Consider the following 25316-nt stretch of genomic DNA (forward strand, 5'->3'; position numbering starts at 1 on the left):
TTTTGTTACGGCGCACAGTTCAACGAATGGATTTTAGAGTACAACAGTATTGGTAAGAGGTTTACAACGTTGCAATCGGATCCGCTGATGGAAGTTTGTCTGGAGGTGCATGAGATAGGTATATAAAACCAAGAGAGAAGTGTAACAGCTTTGTACAAACAGCTAACCTAGCTTCAAAACCAACACAAACAGCTAAACCGAACACATTTTGTAGGGGAAATTGCGTACAAGAAATCTATCAATACATATAAAAATTTACGTGTGAGGTTATGGTTCATAGTATGGCTTAATTCTGCGTATATACATCAACTTGGTGAGCACTTCCATTTGAGTTTTGAACTTTCATACTTTGAACTCCCAACGGGATTTCAGGAGGAACTCCCAACTAAATTCCTCCAGGAATTCCTGCGGAAATTCCTCCAGGAATTCCTGCGGAAATACCTCCAGGAATTCCTTCGGAAATTCCTCCAGGAATTCCTGCGGAAATTCCTCCAGGAATTCCTTCGGAAATTCCTCCAGGAATTCCTTCGGAAATACCTCCAGGAATTCCTTCGGAAATTCCTCCAGGAATTCCTTCGGAAATTCCTCCAGGAATTCCTTCGGAAATTCCTCCAGGAATTCCTTCGGAAATTCCTCCAGGAATTCCTTCGGAAATTCCTCCAGGAATTCCTTCGGAAATTCCTCCAGGAATTCCTTCGGAAATTCCTCCAGGAATTCCTTCGGAAATTCCTCCAGGAATTCCTTCGGAAATTCCTCCAGGAATTCCTTCGGAAATTCCTCCAGGAATTCCTTCGGAAATTCCTCCAGGAATTCCTTCGGAAATTCCTCCAGGAATTCCTTCGGAAATTCCTCCAGGAATTCCTTCGGAAATTCCTCCAGGAATTCCTTCGGAAATTCCTCCAGGAATTCCTTCGGAAATTCCTCCAGGAATTCCTTCGGAAATTCCTCCAGGAATTCCTTCGGAAATTCCTCCAGGAATTCCTTCGGAAATTCCTCCAGGAATTCCTTCGGAAATTCCTCCAGGAATTCCTTCGGAAATTCCTCCAGGAATTCCTTCGGAAATTCCTCCAGGAATTCCTTCGGAAATTCCTCCAGGAATTCCTTCGGAAATTCCTCCAGGAATTCCTTCGGAAATTCCTCCAGGAATTCCTTCGGAAATTCCTCCAGGAATTCCTTCGGAAATTCCTCCAGGAATTCCTTCGGAAATTCCTCCAGGAATTCCTTCGGAAATTCCTCCAGGAATTCCTTCGGAAATTCCTCCAGGAATTCCTTCGGAAATTCCTCCAGGAATTCCATCGGAAATTCCTCCAGGAATTCCTTCGGAAATTCCTCCAGGAATTCCTTCGGAAATTCCTCCAGGAATTCCTTCGGAAATTCCTCCAGGAATTCCTTCGGAAATTCCTCCAGGAATTCCTTCGGAAATTCCTCCAGGAATTCCTTCGGAAATTCCTCCAGGAATTCCTTCGGAAATTCCTCCAGGAATTCCTTCGGAAATTCCTCCAGGAATTCCTTCGGAAATTCCTCCAGGAATTCCTTCGGAAATTCCTCCAGGAATTCCTTCGGAAATTCCTCCAGGAATTCCTTCGGAAATTCCTCCAGGAATTCCTTCGGAAATTCCTCCAGGAATTCCTTCGGAAATTCCTCCAGGAATTCCTTCGGAAATTCCTCCAGGAATTCCTTCGGAAATTCCTCCAGGAATTCCTTCGGAAATTCCTCCAGGAATTCCTTCGGAAATTCCTCCAGGAATTCCTTCGGAAATTCCTCCAGGAATTCCTTCGGAAGTTCCTCCAGGAATTCCTTCGGAAATTCCTCCAGGAATTCCTTCGGAAATTCCTCCAGGAATTCCTTCGGAAATTCCTCCAGGAATTCCTTCGGAAATTCCTCCAGGAATTCCTTCGGAAATTCCTCCAGGAATTCCTTCGGAAATTCCTCCAGGAATTCCTCCGGAAATTCCTCCAGGAATTCCTTCGGAAATTCCTCTAGGAATTCCTTCGGAAATTCCTCCAGGAATTCCTTCGGAAATTCCTCCAGGAATTCCTTCGGAAATTCATCCAGGAATCCAGTTTTTCATCGTTATATACACGCATCTTAAGCCAGCATTATCAAACAATAAACGTCAGATTTAAAGTACAAGGGCAAAAACTCACACAATTTCCCCACAAATTAAGAACAAAGATAGCGAAACCTGTGATATATAATACAAAAAAAAAGAAAACAACCCTATGCAAATGAAAAACAAAAACGCTAAACTATAACCTTCAGCCTCAAACTGCCAAAACTACTATAACAAAACGTGACTAATGGGAGGCGTAAGGGGAAGGACACTAAACAATGTCAGAAAAAAGATTGCCAACGGGAATCAAAGAGGGTGTGCAAACAACTCTTTCAAAATAATAACATTCACTGTAGTGAGTATTTTATGTCCTTAGGAATAATTACAACAAATGAAAGAAATCGGGAAGAAGTACACCGGAAAAGAACCAAACGCATAACTTCCGAAACAAGAACTGTCAAAAAACTCTAAAGTGTGTCTGAAACCGAAAAATGCGAGTAATTTTGATAAACTTATGGTACTCATTACGTTTTGCATCTCGAAATTTTTCCATTTTACATTAAAAATCTGGTTCGGGACGAGAGAGCGAGAGCAAAAGAGAGAAAGAGAGAGCAAAATTCGGGAGAGAAAAGAAGAAAGAAAGAGAAAACACCTGCTGTTTTAAAAAAGACCAACCATAACGAGTTTCGGAGGCGGGATGGGAGAAATGTATGTGTGTGAAAAGAGGATGGTCTTGTGAATTCTACTTTGAAGGTGCAAAAACGTACGGGTGTTTTTGGAATAGTAATGGCATAACAGAACAGTAAAACAGAAAAAAAGATAGAACATGACCCGGAGAAATCCGAAACGAAACGGGAGAAAACAAAACAGAAACGGAAAATCGGTGAGAACAAAACAACAAAACAGAACGAAGAACAGAGTTCAAGAAAAGTTTCCAACATGAAAAATAGATGGCGCAAAACAGAAAAACGTGAAATCTTGTCAATCGGTGGTATTCTTTTTCTAAAGGTTATTATCTTCCTTTTGTTCGAACGTCGCAAAAGTCGCAAAAGGAACCGTTCTCGACTTACCCTCTTGATCAGCGTCCGGTCGCCCTGGGCGTCATCGTCGTCCGGAGTGGGTGGCAGCGGCCGGTTCGGGGGCCCGCCACTCGGCGGCGAGAGGACGCCACTGTTGCTGCTGCCGCCACCGGGCGTGGTCGTCGACGATTGGTTGTTCTGGTCCGACTCGGCCAGTACTCCCAGTCCGCCGGGCCTATAGGAGAATTCGGGACTGAACATAATGGAACCAAAAAAACGAAAACGAAACAAAAGCCGAAACAAAAACAAGGGGGAGGGAAAAGAATACGGAACGAGTGCGGAGAGACGGAGCAAGCAAGTGGTACGAAATGAGAAATGAAAAAGAAGTTATCGTAGGAGAAGGTGGAACAAATGAAATTTTGATTCGAGTAGAAACAGAAATAAAGAAAGAGACAGTAAAAAGGATACAAAAAAGATGACATTGTTAGTGATGACGATGACATTAATGTTCTTAATTGTTAATAGATGCACTGTATGCTTTTTATGATGCTTTGGATGATGCTTAATTTAAATTATTTTTGAGATTTACTGATTCTATTATTTATTATTACTTTATTATAGATATTTTCAGCCCTGGGCTGGTTTATCTCTCACTGATTTTATGGTTCTTTTTGTGTTAACTCTGTGCTTAATTATTTATCTGTTTTTGAACGCTCAATCCTTAATTATCTTCGTTTTTTCTTATCTTTCTCTAAGTTTCCTGTTTTAGAATTATCCATTTTCTTTTTTTTTTCATTATTAAAACTTTGTTAACACAATCCTTTTCCTTTTTATTTTTTTTTATTTTTCAATTCTTCCTTTCGATTGTCGATATAATTATTATATTCTAATTTGTAGCAAGTTCTAAATTTCTTCTAAAATTATTTTATGTAGGTATTCCCCCTCGCAATTATCTCCAGGAACCCCTTGTAAATGTCTCAGAAACTTGATTTTATAATTCATCCCAGGATTCGTTCAGAATTTTTTCTTCAAATTCTTAAAAATAATTGTTCAAGCTGTTTCAGAAATTCCTTTGAAAATCCAACCAGCAACCCCATTTGAAAATATTAAAGCAATTCCAATTGCTTTGGTAGAATAGAAATTGATTCACGGGTCATTTCAGAACTTTCTCCTGGAATCCCTTCGTGAATTTCTCCCGGAAGTTCTTTGGAAATTTCTTCAAAAATCTTGGAAACTGCATCCAGGAATTACTTCGAAGCTAATTTTTGGATAATTTTTCAAACTTGGATATCGTGAAATCGTTTGGAGTCCTATAGAAAATAAATTTAGTAATTGTTTCAATCACTTCCTCAGAACTGCTTCCAGTATGAATTCCATGACAAATTCTTGGAATTTCTGAGAAAATTCTTTAAGAAACTTCTACAGAATTTTTTACTGAAATTTGTACAGAAAGTTCTACTGAAAAATCTTCTTTTACTGTTCCTTCTATAGCTGAAAATTGCTGCAAAAAATTCTTTAGAATTATTTTTATAACGGGAATTTCATTCGAATTCCAAAATTTCCTTCGTGAATGTCTCCGGGAATTAATTAATAAATTTCTAAATTGTTTCTTTCACAAGTTCTTCTCCGATTTTTTCAAGACATTCCTTAAAACCCCACATTCAAAATATTCCTACACTCCGGATTTTCCGCGGTTAATTCTTTCGCTAATTCCTCTTAAATTTATTTTGTCAGAAATTCATTCGAATATTTTAAATGAAATTCCAATTCTTCTTCAATTTTCTTTGGAATTGCTTTAAAAATTTCTCCTCAAATGTTTCTTTATTTATCTGGAGTTATATTTAGTCAGAGCATTTCTTTAGATTTTTCTCCAAAAAATACACGTAAATTCCTGCGGGTGTTTCTTTGGAAGTATTTTCTGAAATTAAATAACAAATTTTATATAGAATTTCTTTTGGACATTTTTCAAAAGTTTTTCGGTAATACTTTCTAAAATGTATCTAGTTTTTTTTTTCGTTATTCATTCCTGAATTTCTCATGAAGTTTCTTCGAAATCTTTTGGAAATGCATTCCCGAATTCTTTTGAAGCTTCTTCTATTTTCGCTTCGAAAATAATTTAGTAAATTATTCCGTGAATCCTTTGTAAATTTTTCCTGAATTTCTTTTTGAAAATTTATTCTAAAATTCATTTGAAAATTGATCAAGAACATCTTTGGAATTGGGATTGGATTTTTTATTATTTTTATTTTCGTAAAGGATTGAGAATGGCCAAATTGGCGTGAATTCATTATGAAATTCTTAAAAAAATGACGAATTTCATACTAGAAATTTCTAGATATTTTGGAAAATTCATCATTCATGATTATTTAAATTTTGGGAGATCATGGTAAACAGATTTTCAAAATCTTTAATTTTCTAATTCCCCTATTCTTTATGACGTTGCTTTTCTCTTTTAAGATTCTCTGTTTCTTCATATCTCTAATAATTAAATTTTCAATTTTCTTCGTTTTTATCATATTTTTTAAATTTTCGATTTTACGAATTGACAATTCTTTTACTTCTTGATTAACTTGCTCTCCGATGCTTTGATTTTTTAATTATTAGATTCTATTATACTTCGAATCTCTGTTTTTGCGACGCCCAATGCTTATTTCTGTAACTCTTACGTCGTTCATTTTTCGATTGATTAGAGAATATGATCATAAAATTCTCTGATTTTCTAAACATTAAATTTCCATTCTCCTATACCTTGATTGTGTTATTCATTTCTCTCAAGTTTATCTGACTTTCCGATTTCATGTACATTCACTTGTTCCTTTTAGTAATTCCGATAAATCTGCGCATCATTGATTGGCATACTCCCCCAATACTTCCAATTCCCCGATTCTAAATAACTTTGATTTTTTTATTCTTTAAATTTCCGACTTTCTAAAATTAGAAGTTTCATTTTTTTATTGTTTGGATTTCTCGATTATTCAAATTTCCGACTTTTTAGTTTTTGAAGTTTCTGTTTTTTTTTATTTATTCGACTTTTTGATTTTCTTATTCTCTCATTCGTTGTTTCTCACATGTTCTCTGATTCTATAATCATGAACTTTTGAATTCTCACATTCTTCGATTTTAAAATTCTCTATCTCTTTTATAAGTTTTGAAACCAAGCTCGAAACAGCCGCGAGTACTTCGCCTTCCCAAACTAACATAGTATTTAAGGCAGTAATAAATTGTAAAGTGTAAAATCAATGTAAAAACAAATAATTTCGGCTCAGTTATGCCCATTTGGTTTCCGAGCATTCCAAATGAACGAATAAGTAAAAAAGGAGAGTTTTGAAATTCTGCGATTTTTTGATTCTCCGTTTTCATCCTTAACTTTCCCAATATTTCATTTTTTTTCTTAAGTCTGCGGATCGTTGAATATGTGATTTTTGATTCACTAATTCACCAATTTTGTAGTCCTTAGATAATTTGTTTTCTTCTTATTCTCAGGTTCTTCGATTCTCCCGCACTCTCAATTTTCAGATTTTTTTTTCTAGTATTCCGATTTTTTGAAACTCTGATTCTGCAATTCTCTGATTCTCACATTCATTGTTTCTTTGATTTGCCCAAGGATTTGCCTATTTAAATAACCTATTCTCTAATTTGACGATTGTACGATACTTGTATTTTTTAAAGCCCTTCTGAAAATTCTGACTATTCGAGTCATTCGATCTTCTTTTCTTGCATACTCAACTTATAATTGTATTTTGTATTACAATTTCTTCAAAACTATTTTCAAAAACTTTTTTCAATTTTTTTTCTAAGTATTTTTTTTTTTTGATATTCCTTCTGAAATCCGTTCTGACTTCTCATAGAACTCTCCTTGGATTTTTATTCGAAAATTCTTGCAGTAACACTTGTTTTTTTTTTTCTGGAATTCATTCACAAATTGCTTTCAAAATTATACCTTCCTCTTGTAAATTTCTCCATTTGATTTATTCGGCCGTTATTCGACAATTCTTCCGAAAATTTCTTTCAAGAATTGCTTTTTTCAATACGTGGGCCTTTCATTGGCAAGTAATTTCAGTAATTCCTTCATGGATTTTTTCAAGATTTTTTTCGTGAATGTTTTCGGGAATTGATGCGGAATGCCAAGAACTCATTCAAAAAAAAATTTCCACATTTTTGAGGACATTTCTTTGAAATCACTCAGAAATTCCAAAAAACAGCTTAAAAAAATTCGTATTTTTCTGGTTATTTCTCAGAAATTTATACGAAGATTTTCTCATGAAATTTCCTTCGAATTATTCCATCTGAATTTTTGTTCTCAATTCTTGAATTTCTTAAGTCTGAAATTCTGAAAAATTGTTTTTTCAAAATTCTTCCTGCTTTAACATTTGTCCTCAAATTCCTCGGGGACTCTTCAATAAGCAACTCTTTCCGGAAGAATTAATTATTTTGTGAATTTCTAGAGCTTCTTCGCAAATTTATCAGATAGTCTTTGAAAATTCTTCCGGAATTTCCTTCGGAAGTTTTTCCTACATCTATATATTCCGGCAATTAATTATGAAATTACTTCCAAAAGCGATTAGGAGGTCAGGCGTGCAGAGGAATGGCTCTATCATCACACGGTCGCACATGCTCCTCGGTTTTGCGGACGATATTGATCTCATCGGCATCGATCGTAGGGCAGTGGAGGAAGCTTATGCTCCTCTGAAGAGAGAGACAGCGAGGATAGGCTTGACGATTAACTCTACCAAGACGAAGTACATGATAGCGGGTAGAGACAGAAGCAGGCCTAGTGGTGTTAGTGCTGAGGTAGTGATTGATGGGGAAGTGTTTGAAGTTGTTGAAGAATTTGTTTATCTTGGAACACTTGTGACATGTGACAATGACGTTTCCCGTGAAGTGAAAAGGCGTATTGCAGCTGCGAATAGGGCCTTTTACGGATTGCGTAGCCAGCTTAGGTCCCGTAACTTGCAAACGCAAACAAAATTCGCTCTGTATAAGACGCTGATTCTTCCGGTTGCCCTCTACGGTCACGAAGCGTGGACGTTAAAGGAGGTAGACCGAAAAGCTTTTGGAGTTTTTGAGCGCAAAGTGCTGCGGACAATTCTCGGTGGGAAACAAGAAAATGGAGTGTGGCGCAGACGCATGAATCACGAGTTGTACCAAGTGTACGAAGATGCGAATATTGTGAAACGTATAAAATACGGCAGACTTCAGTGGGCTGGACACGTAGTGCGAATGTCGGAAGAAAGAATAGCGAAAACAATATTCAGCAGAGAACCCGGTAGAGGCAGGCGACTTCGTGGGCGGCCGCGAATTCGCTGGCTGCACGCGGTTGAAGAAGATCTACGATCCCTACACGTTCGGGGAAACTGGAGGAACATCGCCCAAGACCGACGAAGATGGAGCTCTACTATACGCTCGGCATTGGAGTAAAGTTACTTTGTAGCCAACAAGGTATCAAGGTAGGTACTTCCAAAATTTATCATGCAATTCCATTTCTAATTCAATTTCTAATAACGGAAAATTATTTCAGAAACTTCTAGTGAATTCATTTTAGATCCTTTCCGTAATACCTCATCCTTTCCGTAATACCTCCGAGGATTATATCGAAAAAAAAATCGATAATTCTCCTGGGAAGTTTTTTTTTCAATTCCTCCAGAAATTGCTTCGAAAATTCCTTAGGAAATTCTTCCTAGTATTCCTTCAGGAATTCCTCTAGGAATTCTTAAGGAAATTTCTACAGAACACAGCTGTAAAGGCGTGGGTTTTCATGATGGCCAAGCTGGGGATGACTGGTTCGATTCACGGTCGGTCCTGGAACTTTTCGTAAAGGCATTTCCTTGACTTCCTTGGGCATAGAGTATCTTCGTGCCTACCCCACGATATGCACATGCAAAATGGTCATTTGCAGAGGAAGCTCTCAGTTAACGTTCCTTTTGCATCACGTTGGGAGCAGCTCGCTGACGTAATGTACGATTTGGGTCAAAAATGACCCTTAAGCCAAAGGAGGGTTAATAACTGTGGAAAGACTCGTAAAACACTGCACTGAGAAGAAGGCTTTGTCCCAGTTGCGACGTTACGCCAAGAAGAGGGGGGGGGGCGTGGTGGGGGGTTTATGGGAAGTTTCTGAGGTCTTTCCAGACATTTAAGGAAGTTTCGGAAGGCTTCACAGGCTAACAGATGAGCTTCACCCTGAAGGTTTTATAAGCGTTTCAGTCGGAGCTATGGAGATTCAAAAGGAATTTCAAGGCGTTTCAGAAGGTTTCGAAGGTGTTAAAGAGAGGTTTTAGGAGATTGCAGAGGCCTTCAGGTCAGTTTCAAGGGGTTTGGGGAGGGGGGGGGGGGGGCTGTAGTTTCAGAAGCGTTCAATACCAGTGCTGGGAAAAATCACGAAGTTCATTCGGCGGAATCAAAACTATTCAAATCACAGCTACCCATGGTTGCGAATGCCAAACCGTCCGCTACCGTAGTCTAGTTTGTTGAATTTCATTAGAAACTCTATGTTGCTACGGTAGTTCGCTACAGTAGATCGCTCTGTCGCCTACGGGATTTTCTAATCGGATTGGGGTATTCAAGAACAAGTTTGGGAACACGGCTTCGAGATGATTTGGTGTCAGGCTGGGCGTCGCTGGACGAATCAGCCGGGCTCCTGGGGCGAGACGATTGGCGGAACGTTGCCTTGATGATGGCAAGAATTTTTACTGGCAAAATCGGACGGACAATCAGAGCGGACATCTTGAGAAACGGCATTCGACATGTGTGACGAACTTGCAGAATAAAACCAGCGTGCATCGGCTTGTGGTTGTGGCTTCTCAAGCAATTACAAAGCCAATTATTTTCCAATCATGAAATTATAACAATAGGACATTTACGAGTAATGTGCTGATTATGATTTTTTTTTATGTTGATGCTGGTAGCCTTTCTGAGGAGCGGTACGCCGATCGCTGTGGTGTTTTTACTCTGCCGACATGCCGACGCTTTCAGGAATGGCCTTTCAAATACATCATAACCCAAAAACTGACTCCATCAGTGATTTATCCATATGCACTGCATACAATATAGGTACATTATTCTTGAGAACTTGGGGGGCTTTGATTTCACACTTTTATTCCGGCGTGCTGTGGAGCAGTGGCACCACACGTCCACTTAAGAAGTGGATCGAGATAGTCTGCTCCTGCAGAATCAAGGATGGACCAATCAAGGGGAGGACCAATGCTTTAAAGGTGTAGCGGGAGGATTTCTACAGAAAGGCATAGTCGGGCTTTCGAGAACGTGTCCACGGGGAGTGCGGTGCTTCGGGTATGATGGAAGATGATCCGAATGAAGTGCACCAGTACGACAAATGAGTTTCAATGAAACTCATTCAGAGCTCCCGCGTTGTTGCTGCTACTGTAGCAATTTATTGGATCGCCTACTATATTGATTCAAAAAAGTTTCTCCCGGATATGAAAAGGCAGCGATTCAGTCATCAAATTCAAGTCAACTACTGTTACCATTCCCAGCACTGTTCAATACCATTCAAGTCGTTTCAAGGCTGTTTTTTGGGGGCCACGCTACACTGCTCTCCTCAGGTCAGTTCCATGGGAGCTTTGGGGGATTTCAGAAGCGTTTCAAAGGCATCCAAAGGTTGCACAGACTGAACGATCACCAGCATGAGACAACGGACAACGCACGAAATTCCCGTTTGGTGAAAAGCTTTCGCCGACTAGAGCGAGAATCGAAACCACACTCCGAGGCTTACGAAACGGCAAGACGACTGACGCCCCTAACGCCCGCCCACGAAGTCCACAAGAAGAGGAGGCTGTTTGGGGGGCTGCAGAGGCTCTCAGGTTATTTCCATGGAATTTTAGGGGCAAGCTTCAGAAGCGTTTCAGTACGCTTCAATGGCGTTTAGGGCGTTTCAGACGGGCTTTATGGAGCTACATAAGCTCAGTCTAAGGTCAGTTCTATGGGGGCTTTGAGGGGGATTTTAAAAGCATTTCAAGGCGTTTCAGGGCGTTTCTGAAGGATACAGAGGCGATTTAGGGAACTCCAAGGAACTCAGGTCAGTTCCATGCAGGTCTCAGGGGGGGGGGGATTTCTGAAGCGTTTCAAGGCATGTTAATGTGTTTCAACACGTTCCAAGGCGTTTCAGAATGTTTCAGGGGGGTTTTCAGGCAGCTAAAGAGCCTATCAATGCGTTTTAAGACGTTTCAGAGGAGTTTTAGGGGTTTCACAGTCTATAAGGTTCAGACAGGTTCCATGGGGGCTTTAGGGGAGATTTCAGTAGCGTTTCAACGCGTTTCAGGGCGTTTCTCAGAAGGTTTCAGAGGGGTTTTAGTGGGCTACATAGGCTCTCAAGTCAGTTCCATGGAAGTCTTAGGGGCAGTCTCAGATGCGTTCCAAGGCGTTTCAGAAGGTTTCTAGGGAGTATCGATTGGCTGCTCAGGCTCTCGGGTATGTTTCATGGGGATTGCAGGAGGGATTCCCAAGTAACCACGGTGCCGAAACCGTATTGCATGCAGATGTACGGTCTATTTAGATCAATCATTACTTTGCATGGCCACTTAAGGTTAATTTAAAGTGGAAATTGGCAATTATGCGACTGCACCAAGATTATACCAATATAATCATAATTTGCTTATATAATTCCCCTATTCCACTTTGAAGTAATGGTTGCTCTAAATACACCGTATATCTGCATGCAATAAGACTGCAGCACCCTGAAACGCGTTCCGAGGCGTTTTAGTAGGTTTCGAAGGGGTTTTCGGGGTGTTGCAAAAGATTTCTTTAGGCATTTCAGTAGATTTTAGTGGGCTTCAGCAGAGTTGAAAGGAAGACCCGAGACTCTCAGGGTTTCTTGTGGGCTTCGTGGCCGAGCGGTTAGCGGCGTCAGTCGTTTAGGTGTCTCGTAAGCCTCGGAGTGTGGGTTCGATTCCCACTCCAGTCGGGGAAAACTTTTCGTCCAACGAAAAATTCTCCACTGGGCCACTGGGTGTTATATGTGTTGTCCGTTGTCAAATGTTAGTATTGTTCAGTCTGTAGAGGCCGAATGGTCGAAGACGGTGTAATTGTCTTTTTTCTTTGTTTGTGAAGTTACAAGGCGTTTCAGTGAATTTCAGGAGGCTTTAGGGGGTTTCAGGGTGCTTTGGCAGAGTGTAAGGGAACTCTAGGAATGTCTCGAAATGTGGGGTATCAGGGCGTTTCTATAGGTTTCAGGGGGTTTCAGATTACAATCAGTATTCAATTCTCTGGATATTTTATAATCTGATTCACGTGCACTCTTACTCATCAACTTTTCGATAACCTTATTTTTGAAATTCTTCGATTTTTCATTCTCTAGCTCCTTTGTGATCCTATCCTCTTCATGGCGTAAAGTCCCCACTGGGACAAAACCTGCTTCTCAGCTTACTTCCCTTTCCCTACTTCCCTTGTTTCCTAGCTTAAGAATTTTCTATTATAATAAATAGTTGTCTGATTACTTTGGGATTTTTAGCTTCACAGATATTTGGTATTTGGATTATTTAATTATTTATTGGTTTATTATACAGGGTGTTAGGTTCCTGAGTGCAAACTTTTTAAAGGGCGATAGAGGACCATAAATGGTGAAAAAAATTGTTCTACGCATATGGTCAAATCTCAACCGTTACGTAGTTATAGAACTCCCCATGTTTTTGACTCTTATTGCCTTAACTGGCTATAACTTTAAAATGGTCAAACTTATCGCTGTTTTTTTACCCTTATTCGAAAAATTATTGAATTTTCTATCAAATGGCATCTTTCAACCGATTGGTTAAGTTAAATAACTAAGTTTTGTAAAGCAAATAGCATTAAAGTTGTGTGTTTTAATTTGTTTTTGTCAATTATCTTTGAAAAATGCGTAATAAACTAAAATTCTATCTTTGGCAAAGTTTTGGCCCCTGTTCCACTCTACAATTCGTTCTTTGACATCAAACTGCTATCTCTTATCGTTTTCTTGCAATTTCGATTTTAACATCGCATTTCAGATCATAAATTTGCAACTGTCATGGAAAGCACTTTTTTGCGCACTGTGCCGCACATTTCAATCAAAATTGCAAGAAAACGATAAGAGCTAGAAGTTTAGTGTCAAAGAACGAATTGTAGAGTGGAACAAGGGCCACAACTTTGCCAAAGAAAGAATTTTAATTTATCACGCATTTTTCAAAGATAATTGACAAAAACAAATTAAAACACGCTATTTTTAGATATTTTGCTCTAGAAAACTTAGTTGTTTAACCGATTGGTTAGGTTGAAAGATGTCATTTGATAGAAAATTCAATAATCTTTCGAATAAGGGTAAAAAAACAGCAATAAGTTTGACCATTTTAAAGTTATAGCCAGTTAAGGCAATAAGAGTCAAAAACATGGGAAGTTCAATAACTACGTAACGGTTGAGATTTGACCATATACGTAGAACAATTTTTTTCACCATTTATGGTCCTCTATCACTTTTTAAAAAGTTTGCACTCATGAACCTAACACCCTGTATTTACTTTTTTATTTCATAGCATTTTAAAAGCATCATCCAAGCTGTTGATATGTCTATTTTTTCGATTAAAGCAGTACATGTATGTCGGTACGATTCGAGCCAAAATGTAACAAAAAGCAACATGAAAACCCCCAGTCAATACTCACAGTGGCTTGGGCGGATCGCTGGCCAGCAGCGTACCGTCGTTCCGCGCCCGATCATTGGGTTCTTCCGGTTCCGAGTCCGAGTCGGAGCTCTCGATCGGATCCAGCGGGTTGACCGGTTGCCCGTGGTGGTGGTTGTTGTTATTGTTGTTGTTGACGTTGCTGCTGCTCCCGTTGGAGGCGGCAACCCCCATGATGGGCTTACCACTGTTGCTGCTGCCGCCACCACCACCACCACCGGATTGCTGCGACGATGGTGGTGCCACCTGTTGTTGTTGCTGCTGTTGCCGGTTGTTCCGTGGTGGGGCTTCCGGCTGCGCTTGCTGTGACTGTTGGGAGACGCCCAATTCATTTAGTTGTGCGGCTAACATGTCCAAATCCTATGCGAGGGTAGGAATTGGATTCGTGTGTTTGTGTGTGTGCGTGTGGGTGGGTGGGTGCGTGGGTGTTTGTGCAAATGTTGGATAGGTGTGTCGGTGTATTTGTGGATCAGTGGTGACGGAACGGGGCAAGAACGGAGGTGTTGGACGGACAAAAGTGAACCGATTAGGAAATTGTGACCTTATTTTGTACAAACAACGATGGAAGTTAGGCAGCAAACTCCTGGTTGCTTTGGAATTTGAATGCGATTTGATGAATTCGGGATTTATTTGGCAGCGGGAAGAGCAAATGCATTTACATTAGCAGCGAAAGCCAAATAATTTGCGGCAAGCGATTAATTCAAGACACTGAATTAATTTATTACAGAATATTTAGCTGAAAATCGGTTGGAAAATTGCTTGCTATATTTAGCTACAAAGAACAACGAGATATTAGGTACACTTATCGAAAGCAATGCAAAGTTATACGAACAGAAAACGATGAAAAGGAAGGGCGGTATGATGAGTGATGAAAGAGTGTTGAACAGATGGAGAAAGGTGAAGAATATTTGAAATTTATTCAAAACAAAATCATGAGTAGCGTCAGCGAATGTTCTGAAGGATTATTTGAAGACCACTAGGGTAATTTCAATCAAAAATTTGATCCGAATTCTGTGGAACCAACTAATCGGAAATTTTGATAAAGATTTTAGAGAAAATGTCTGATGGAAAACTTCATGGAAAGTTGGGATAGAGAAGAAGAAAATTCAATTTTCAAACAGCTGCTGCGCTTCCGAAAAAAAAGCTGTTTCCTGGCAAACACCGACATTTTACTTCGCGTGAAAGTAGGAACATGATGGATCGCTCGCTACGAATCTTAAATTGTTACACGACGAAGCCTTGAGGGTATGGAAATAACATACGTTTTGAAACGAGTATCAAGTGGCGGACGAACGAAAATATGTGGAGACATGTAAGTGGCATCTGCGCTTGTGTATTTTTTTTCTTCTCACGAGAGATGGAGTATCTGGAGCGCGAAATTATTTTGGAAGGGACTTGAAAGACGCGGGAAACTGATGGTGAACTGAACAGTGGCTGGAGCGGAGGTGTGGGGGTGAGAAAAAGCACACTTCATCATTTTATCGGATTAGCGTTGTAATTAGATTTAGGTGCGCTTGACAAGAAAGAGGATTATGCTCAACTGCTTATGTGGAAGGATGTGTAAAAAGCAGACGGTTAGGGCTATTCACACCAAACGGGCCGGGACCGGGATCGAGACTCGACAAGACTTTTTTCGCATATCAAAATATATGTATGAATATTACAACCCGACTAGAAAGTTCTAACAAAAATATAACATAATTATAACAAACCATGATATTTATAACTCATTGTGATATAATCATGTTCAACATCCTTGATGATTTTGAAATACTATAGCTCAATTATAACACATTATGTTATAAAAGTTGATTGACAACTCATTGTAATATAATTTAGTTTTGATTCTTCGACATTTGGACAATAATGTTACAAAATTGTATCACATTTTGATAGAAACTAGAACTCCTGAAGCTAATATTCATATCACATTCTGATGTAATTGTGATCTGTTCATAAAAAAATAAGTTATTATCTTGATAAGGCCAATTTGGTTTTAGTTACAATTTTAGTTATTTTAACATCATCCTGTATCTAGTTTATAACACAATAAATTATTGTAAAATCTTATAACATCATAACACAATATGATATAATCTTGATATAATTTTCTAGTCGGGAATAGATCAAACAAACATCTATCATGACAGAATTATCCAGCACGTAATAAAAATAAAAACTTCAGTTGTTCTTTGTAATGAAATACCTACACCTTCTTCGTGATAAAATACACCTTCTTTTCTTCGATTTGGCATACGATCCAAGTGGAACAGAGCCTGCTTCTTAACTGAGAAATCCTAAATAGAGGTTCTGAAAGAGTCATTAGAAAAATCCATGGGAGAAATATTATAGAAATTCCTAGAGTTGACTCTTCCAGAAATTATTGCAGGAATTCCCCATGGAAACACAGTCACTAGCAGAGGCAGCCTTTTTTCACTAATTCTTTTTAATAAACAGGAGAGATGGGGGATGAAGGAGAGGGTAAGCCCCCTCTCTTCCAACTTTCTTTTTCTCGTTATTAAGGAGAGTGAGAAGCTGCCAACGCTAGTATTTACAGCTAAGATTCCTTCTAAATTACTTGCTGTGATTCCATCAAAGATTTCTACGAGGATTATTACAAACATTTTCATAGAATGTTTCCTATAATTCCATTTAGAATTCCTTTAGAAATTCTTACTGGAATTACTCCACGAATATTGCTGGTATTTATTCTGAAATTTCTGGTAGGATTCAACAGGAACTTTTGCTGGGATTACGCAGGTAATTCAAGTTGGAGATAATTCTGCAATTCTTGTAGGACCTCGACTAGAAAAATCTATCAAGTTTATAACACATTGTGTTATGATGTTATAAAATATTTCTTATTATGTTATAAGCTAGGTGCAGGATGATGTTAAAATAACTAAAATTGTAACAAAAAGTACACCGGTCTAATCAAAATAATAACCTATTTTGTTATGAGCTGATCAATATTATAAAAAATATGATATAAGTTTTAGCTTCAAGAAAACTAGTTCCTATCATATTTTGATACAATTGTACAAAATGATTTTTTGAATGTCAAGTAATTGAAACTAAATTATTTCACAATGAGCTATTATACAACCTTTGTAACATAATATCAGTAACAAATTTTGAAAACGACGTATAATCAATGCTACACCAATGATTATACGTCGTTTTCAAAATTTATTACTGATATGATATAATTGAGATATAATATTTTTAAACCCCAAAGATATTAAAACTTGATTATATCACAATGAGTTATAAATATCAAGATTTTGTTATAATAATGTTATATTTTTGTTAGAATCTTCTAGTCAGGACTCCTAAGAGCAATTACTGGAGAATTTGCAGCCGGAAATGCTTAAGAAATCCCGGCAGTAATTTCTGGAGAAATTCTAGTAGGAATACCTGCTGCCACTCAAAGGGATATTTCTTAAGGAATCCTTGAAGAAATCTCTGGAGACATTGCAAGAGGAATTTATACAGGACTCCTTAGAGAAATCTCTGGAGGAACCCTTTGAAGGATATGTAAAGGAATTCTTTGAAGCAATCCCAACAAGAATACATCCGATTCTTTTTTTGCACGGGTCTGATTTTTGCTACAACAAATCATGTCAACGGGTTCAAAATTGAGATTATCAAACATTTGAGGAAGAATTCCAAGGAAATGTTTTCAAAAAATTCTCTTGGATTGCCTCCAGGAATGCCTGATGGGTTTCCCTAGAAAATTCCTACTGGGGTTGCTGAAGAAGCTCTTCAAAGAATTATTCCAGTGATTTGTCAAATGATTTCTCCAAGATTGTTTTCATGAATTCCTCCAGGAATTTTGTAAAAATCTCACAATAGCTTTCTAGTGATTTCTCTATAAATATTTTCAGATATTGCTCTCAAAATTCCTCCAGATATTCTACCTGTGGTTTCAATGATTCCTCCAGAAATTCCTATTGAGATTCCTCCTGCATTTTTACAAGGATTCTTCCAAAAACTCCTCTGACAGGACTAGGAATTCTTGCTGGGAATCCTCCAGCAATTTCGGCATGGATTTCTTCAGGAATTCAGTACTCCTACTGGAAATCTTCTTCAGATTATTGTGGGAACTACTGCTGAGTTGCTCCTGGGCTGCTGCAGGGATCTCTCTAGATATTTCTGGCAGGAATCCTCATGGATTTTTCTGGGTTGCCCTCCTGCAGGGAATCATCCGGGAATTCCCGCGAGACCCTTTAAACTTTAAACTTTAAAGTGTAATAATTTGAGATATTCCTGCTGAAAATACTTGAGACATCTCAGCAAGATATTTTAGTAGGAAGTCCTTATAGGAAGTCCTTCCTGCTAGGAAGGAATCCCAGCAGTAATGACTGGAATACAAAGAGCAATTCCTAGATAAATCCTCGACAAATTCTCTAAAGGATTCTTAGCAAGAATTTCTGGAAGAACTACAAGAGATTTCCTTGAGGAATCCCAAGAAGAATATCGACAGGAATTGCTGGAGAAATCTTTTGAAAAAAAAACTCTGGGAATTCCTCCAGAAATCTCTGATGGGATTCTGCTGGAAAATTATGGGATTATTCTATGGATTTCTCCAAGGATTCCTCCGGAAATTGCTCCGGTAATTATTTAAGGGATTTTTCCAAGGATTCTTCTAAGAATTTCTCAGAATACCTTTAAAAACCAGCAGGAATTCATTCAAGCAACTCCTACCAGGATTTCGCCATGCCTTCTTGTTGAAAATTTTCAAGCATTTTCAGTGGTATTTCTATAGTTTTTTTTCTTCCCGACCAGAAGCACATAACAAGATCATAACAAAATTATGACAACTGTATAACAAGAGTTGATTTAATTCTGTTATGAGGATTTTCAATGTAAACATCCATAACAAAATTATACTAACATTTGTCATAATTTCAGTAACAAAATTATAACAAAACGTGTTTCATTTATTTAAACAGCAACACAGCAACATTTGTTAAATTATTCATTATAATAAAATTGCATCTAACATAATTTCGTAACACGTTTATTGCAATCTTTGTTATATTTTTTGTAACAAAATAATTTCAGAATTTATGATATTTTTTGTGTTGTCGCGAAAAGGATTGATAATTTTTGTTTGTTTGGTCACTCGAGCCAAAAGATTTATAACAAAACTTATAACAAATTTGTTTTGAAATATATAACAGTACTTGTTATAATTTTGTTATGATGTCGCAAGTTGAGTCTAACAAAATTTGATAAAATCTTGTTATGATTATATCTCAACTTGTTATATTTTTGTTTTAACTGGAACGAGTTTTGTTAGAATTTTTGTTATTTCTGCTTCTAACGGTACATGTTTTATAACAACCGTTATACAAAAAATCATTGTATCAAAATAACACAACCTGTAATAATTTTGTTTTTCCCATCTTGTCGGGTTCTTAAAAGAGTCCTGGCAGGAATTGCTTGAAGAATTCCAGCAACACTTCTTGTAGGATTCTCATTACGAAAGCTTGGAAAAACCACAGCAGCATTCCTGGGAAGTTTCAGTAGAAATTCTCAAAGGAATCTGAAGAGTATTTCCGGAATACGAAAATAAATTCATAAAAGAATCTGTAGGGGAATTCGGAAGGATTCTCTGCAAAAAAAACCCTGGGTGAGTTTGTGGAGGAATTATATCGGAATATTTCAAATGAAATTCCTGGAGGTGATTTCCTCCTTCCATGAAGCATGCATGCATTCTTGAGTAATTTCCAAGATAAATTTGTGGAGGTAAAAGCAATCACAGAATGAACTTCTGCAAGAATCACAGTGGATATCCTAGAAGATTTCCCAGAGGAATACCTGAAGGAATTCTTGGAGAAATCTGCAGAAAATGCTAAGCGGAACTCTTGGGAAAATTCATGAAGAAATCTTTGGAAAAGCTCTCAAGGTGTTCCTGCTGAAATACTGAAATTCTTGCTGAGATTGCTCCAGAGGTTTATCCACGTTATCAGATACGAATCCTCTCTGTGATTTCTTTCGTGACTTCTATAGAAATTCCTCTAGTGATTTCTTCTAGATTTCTCTTTTTAGGAATTTCCCTAAAGGAATCATTTAGCAATTATTTTGAGAATTCTATTGAGAATTCTTTTCGACAATTTTTCTTGGGATTTTTTTCTGCAATTACTTTGGAAATTATTTCGAATTTCGCAGTGTTTCTTGGGAAATTTCTCCAGCGATTCCTCTAAGGATACCTCAATTTCATTGAAAACTTCTTTGGAAACTGTTCCTGCAATTTTTGAGAAATTTTAGAAGTTTATTTGAAAATTCTTTGGCAATTTCTTCAACAATTCATTAGGAAAGTGGCACTTTTCCCATAATTCTATCAAATTTATTTTGAAGTTAGTCCGAGAGTTTTTCAAAGCATTTACCGAGAATTGCTCAAGTAGTTCCTCCTTAATTTTTTTTCCGAAGCTTCTCTGAGCATTTCTACAAGAGTGCTTCCAGAAATTCCTTCAGAAGTTTTCCGGCTCTTCATTCTAGAGTACCTCCGAGAGTTCCTTCGAGAAATCCTGCAAGATTTAGTACTTTTGGGTTTATTTGAAGAGTTTCTAGAGGCTTTTTTTTCAGAAATTCATGGAGATATTTCGTCAAAAAATATCCAAGATATTTTCTGGGAGTTCCCCCACGAATGTCTTCAAGAGTTTCATCCTGAAATTTATTCAAGTATTCCTTCTGGAGTTCCTCCGGATTCTTTTTCGAGATTTCCCTCAGGAGTTTTTTTTAAGAATACCTTTGTGAACTCTTGAAAGATTCCCATTAACCTGGTGTTCTAGAAATTCTATCAAGAGTTCCTCCGATAGCTTCATAAAATTCCTCTAATATTCCTGTTTGTTCGTTTTTTTATTACGGGATTTTTGAGACAGTTCTGAAAAAAAATACAGAAGAACAGGAAGTGAGAAATTTTCACAAGAACTCTCCGAGGAATCACACGGAAAACATCCGGAACAATTCCTGAAGCAGCTTCTGTAAAATACCCTCAGCAAGTTTTGGAAACAAAAAATCTAGAATTTCCAGATAAAAACCAGAGATGCTTTGGTAGATATCCCGGAGGAACCGGGAAAATTCTTCTGGCAAATTCTGGAAAAATTTCCGGAAGATCTTGTGGAAGATGTTCCCGGAGGATCTTTCGAAAAAAAATTCTGGAAAAACGTCCGAGAGAATTTCTGAAAGCATTTCTGGAATATTATAAAATGGATAACATTTCAAAAGAATTTCTAAAAATTTTCCGATTAAATTCCTAAGTTTCTTCGGGAACAATTCCAAAAGAAGTTTTCGTAAACATTCCCAGAAAATGTTTAGTGAGAAGTTCCTTAAAAAAATCGCGGAGAAGCTCCCAAAAGAATTCCCAAAGGAAGTTTCAGTAAAATTCTCAGCGAACTCTTGGAAAATCTCCGGAGAAACTCAAGGGACATTCCCGGAGCAGCTCCTGGAAGAACTCCTTATGAGCCTTTTAAAAGAGCTAACTCTAGAACATCCGGAAGAATTCTTGGAGCAACTTTCTAACAAATTCCTGGAATTTCCGGATTTTTTTCAAATAAAAAAAAAAACGTAAGGAAGGATTTCCAAAGGAGTTTCTGGAAAATACAAAAAAAATATCTAATGAAAGTTTTAGAAGAACCTCCACATCACCGAGTTTTTGCAGCGAATTCCGAAAGATTTCCCGCTGTAATTAGCTGAAGAATATCCCATGGAAGTTCTACTGGAATTCTAGGTGGAAGTCCTAGTGAAATTTCAGTGGCACCTCCCAAAAAAAGGTCTAGAAATTCCCGGACAAACTCCTGCAGGAATTCCAGGAGGAAGTCCTAGACAAGTCCCGGAGAAAATTCTGGATAAATTCCCGGAAGTGTGTGAAGAACTAGCATTAGCTTTGAAATTCACGGAATAAAAAAAAAGATAAAAACAAACTGCTGAAGAAATTCCAGGAGGAAGTCCAAGACGAATTTTCTATAGTATTCCCAGAGGAATTCTCAGTGAAATTTCAACTGGAATTCCAGGAGGGACTCCTAGAGGAATTTTCAGTGGCACTTCCTAGAAAATAAGCTACAGGAATTTCTAGAGGAACTCCTAGAGGTATTGCCAGTGGAACTTCTTGAGGAATTTCCAATGGAACTTTTAGAGAATCTTCAGGAATTCTTACTGAAAATCATCCAGAAGTTCCTTCTTGGAATCTTCCAGGAGATTTTCCCTGGAGGAGTCCCAGCAAGGATTTTCTGGAGCAATTTCTAGAATGAATCCCTGGATCAATCTACTACAGGAATTCCTGGAGGTATCTAAAGATGACATTCGTTGGACATGGAGTTCCTGGAGGAAACTACCGATTGGAGTTTCTGTAGGAATGTCCACAAGAAGTTCTGGTGGAGCCCCCAGAAGATATTCCTGGAAGAAACCGCAGTAGGATATCCTAAAGGTATCTCTAGATGTCGTTCCTGGATGAATATCCAAATGAAATTCATGGAGGAATTCCCAGACGGAACTTTTAAAGCAATACCCGAAAGAACTTTCTGGAAGAAATGCCCTAAACCTAAACCCTAAAAGTCAAACTGGAATTCCAGAAGGAACTCCTACAGGTATTCCCAATAAAACTTTTTGAGGAATTCCCAATAAAACTCTTCGAGAATCTTTAGGGGTTTTTACTGAGAATCATCAGAAGTTGCTTCTTGAAACCATTCAGAAGGTGCTTCTTGGAAGAGTATCAGCAAGCATTTTCTAGAGGAATTTCAAGAAGGAATCCCTGGATCAATTTTCAACAGGAATTCCTAGAGATATCCCCAGATGACATTCCTTGGACAAGGAGTTCCTGGAGGAAAATACTGACGGGAGTTTCTGAAGGAGTCCCCTGAAGATATTGCGGGAAAAATCCGCAGCATGATATCCTAGAGGTATCTCTAGGTGTCATTCCAGGAAGAATCCCCAAAAGAAATTCCTGGAGGAATCCCCAGATGGAATTTCTAATGGAATACCCACAAGGACTGGAGAACACGTCAGAAAAAAAATCCTTGGTTGAAACTCCAGCAAGAATTACTCGAAATATATCCAGATGACATTCCCGGAGGAACCAGCAGATGGTGTTCTTGGAAGAATCCCCAGAAGGGTTTCTTGGAGAGATGAAGTTTCTGATGGAGTTGACAAATGTAATTTTTGGAGAAATCCCTTAGAAGAACTATGATGAGCAAATTCGATGGTGGTGGATTCTGCGCTTCCGAGGATGAATTTCAAATTGACTCCATCTGTCGGTGAGTTCCGGCCAAGAACTCCTACGCCTACGGAAATATTTTCGGGGTTCTAATTGAACATTTCCACGGGAATTTCTTCGGACAAGCTAAGTCATCCGGGATATTCGGATAATCTTCAAGATTTTTTATTCTAAAACTCCCTCAGCAAATCCTTCGTAAATCGTCCGGAAATTCCATCAGCAACTGTTTCAAAAAATCATCCAGAACTTTCGTCTGAAATTCTTCGGAAATACCACTGGAAATTTAATCGAACATTGTCCTGGGAATTCCTTAGGAAATGCCTATCAGAATCCTTTTTGAAATTCCTCCGGGAATATACTCGGAACTCCATTGGAGAACTTCCCTGGAACATTGGAAATTGTTTCGAAAATTTCTCCAATTGCTTCTCCTATTATCTGGAAATCGCTTCAAAAATTTCTCCTAGAGTAGATTAGGAAATTTCTTCGGTGATTGCTTCAAAGATTCTCACGATAAGTTCGTCCGCAATTCCTTCGAGAAATCGTTCGGAAATTTCTCCGAGACTTTCTTTTGGAATTTCTCCGTGAATTTCCTCCGACATTTTTTTTTCAGAATTGAAAATGACTCATGCAATGTTTCTTCATCAATTCTTCAGGAATATTTTTCAAAAAATCTTTGAAATTGCTTCGAAATATTCTTCCAAGAGTTCCTTCCGGTATTCCTCTTTACGAATTTATTGCTCTAATTCCTACTAAATTTAAGAGATTCTACCCGAAATTCTTCCATAAATTATTCAAGTCTTTCGGCAGTTTTTGCAAAGCTTCCTTCAGGAATTCCGTCTGAGCATTCTCTGGACCTTATTTCTGGAATTCTCTCGGCAATTACTTTAGAAACTCCTTTGGAATTCATTTGCATTTTTTTTACAACTGTTTCGGAAATTTCTAAGAAAAGTCATGCCAGAAATTCAGAAATGCATTAGAGAACTCATTGGAAAATTTCTCCGAGAAATGCTACAAAAATTCCTCCTGAATTTTTTGTTCTTGAATTCTCTCATTCATTAAAAGCTGATTGAGGGGTCGTACATAAATTGCGTGTGAATACATTTTGAAGACCATTTTGTTTGGAAAAGGTTCTGTAAGCCGGGACAAAACCAAAAGTATTTCATTTTGGTTTTAAGATGATGACTAAAAACTGTTATTTGGGTTAAAAGAGATGATTCAATAATATAATGAAATCGACGCCATTTCACAATCAAAAATAAAAACCAGACACGAAAGTCACAACAGAAGTGGAAGATACGTCTGACGAAGAAAGATTTCTCACAAAAACGAGAAGACGAAGACAGAGACAAAATGTTGACAGTTATCGCAATACCGTTACAACAATGCCGAAAAAAACATAAGAACGATAAAGGATGAACAGCAGTCTCCAGCGAAAAAGAATGAAAGCAAATAGGTAGTTACATTAGATGGTGGTGGAAGGTAGTATGAGGAGGGAGTGATGATTGCGATGATCGTAAAGGATCGGTTAACAGATAACGAATAAGATGCAACAGATATAGATGTAGGGAGGTAAGGTAGGTGTGTATATGGTAAATAGCTCAAATCGGAATTACAACAGTATAATAGATAATTGTGCTTACCTCTGGTCGTCGTGGCGGCAGCTGCCATTTTGCAGTGGTTCAGTACGTGCAGTAGTAGTAGAATAGTGGAACAATACACACACACAGAGAGACATAGAAAGTAAGAGCGTACGGCGCGTAGTCGATTGTCCGCCGGTTGTCGGTCGTCGAGCGGTTTCATTGCGTCGCGTAAATGTATTGGTTTTCGTTGGCGTTTGCGCCATTTTTTTTATGTACATCATTACACATTGTTTAGAAGGTCCATTACCGACGGTGTTTACGTGTGTGCGTGTATTCCGGGTGGGAAAAATGTTACGGGGTTAGGGTAGTAGTAGAAGTGGTTTCAGTGTAGTAGTGGTAGCGGTAGTAGTAGAAGTAGTATTTGACGTGTGTGCGTGATTGCGTCCCAATGGTGGTTTTTAGAGTTTTTAGAGATTTTGGTGACGACAGCGTGTTTCCCAGTTTTTTGGTAGTTTGTGGGTTGATTGTTTCGTTCCATCATCATCATCACCGATTCGTTCGAGATCCCAAACGCATAACACGGTTTCGAATACATAAGTGTATACATTTATCCAACACAGATACATAGAAAAGAAAGAAAAAGAAAACAAATTGTTCACCGAAACCAATTTTCGAGACAGCTTTTAAACACTAGAATACGTTTCAGGCTAATTTTGGACGGGGTGCACCTTTCACCAAAAACTTTGCGAATTTGTGGTGGGATTTTACGCACAAATTAGGTGCTGGAAGGGTTGCACTGCTATTGTT

At 38.2% G+C, this 25316-nt stretch overlaps 1 protein-coding gene across 1 annotated transcript in view; it reads right to left on the reverse strand.

Moving 5' to 3' along the window:
- LOC109406566 (serine/threonine-protein kinase mig-15) overlaps window positions 1-25316 on the reverse strand; it is a gene marked incomplete in the record, with an annotated part of 267320 nt that overhangs the window by 71336 nt on the left and 170668 nt on the right. The window contains 3 exon segments of the mRNA XM_062853630.1: window positions 3124-3307; window positions 13693-14069; window positions 24570-24590. Of these exon segments, the coding sequence (XP_062709614.1) occupies window positions 3124-3307; window positions 13693-14069; window positions 24570-24590 (582 nt within the window).

The sequence above is a fragment of the Aedes albopictus genome, chromosome 2 (assembly GCF_035046485.1).
Source record: "Aedes albopictus strain Foshan chromosome 2, AalbF5, whole genome shotgun sequence".
NCBI classification, from domain to species: domain Eukaryota; kingdom Metazoa; phylum Arthropoda; class Insecta; order Diptera; family Culicidae; genus Aedes; species Aedes albopictus.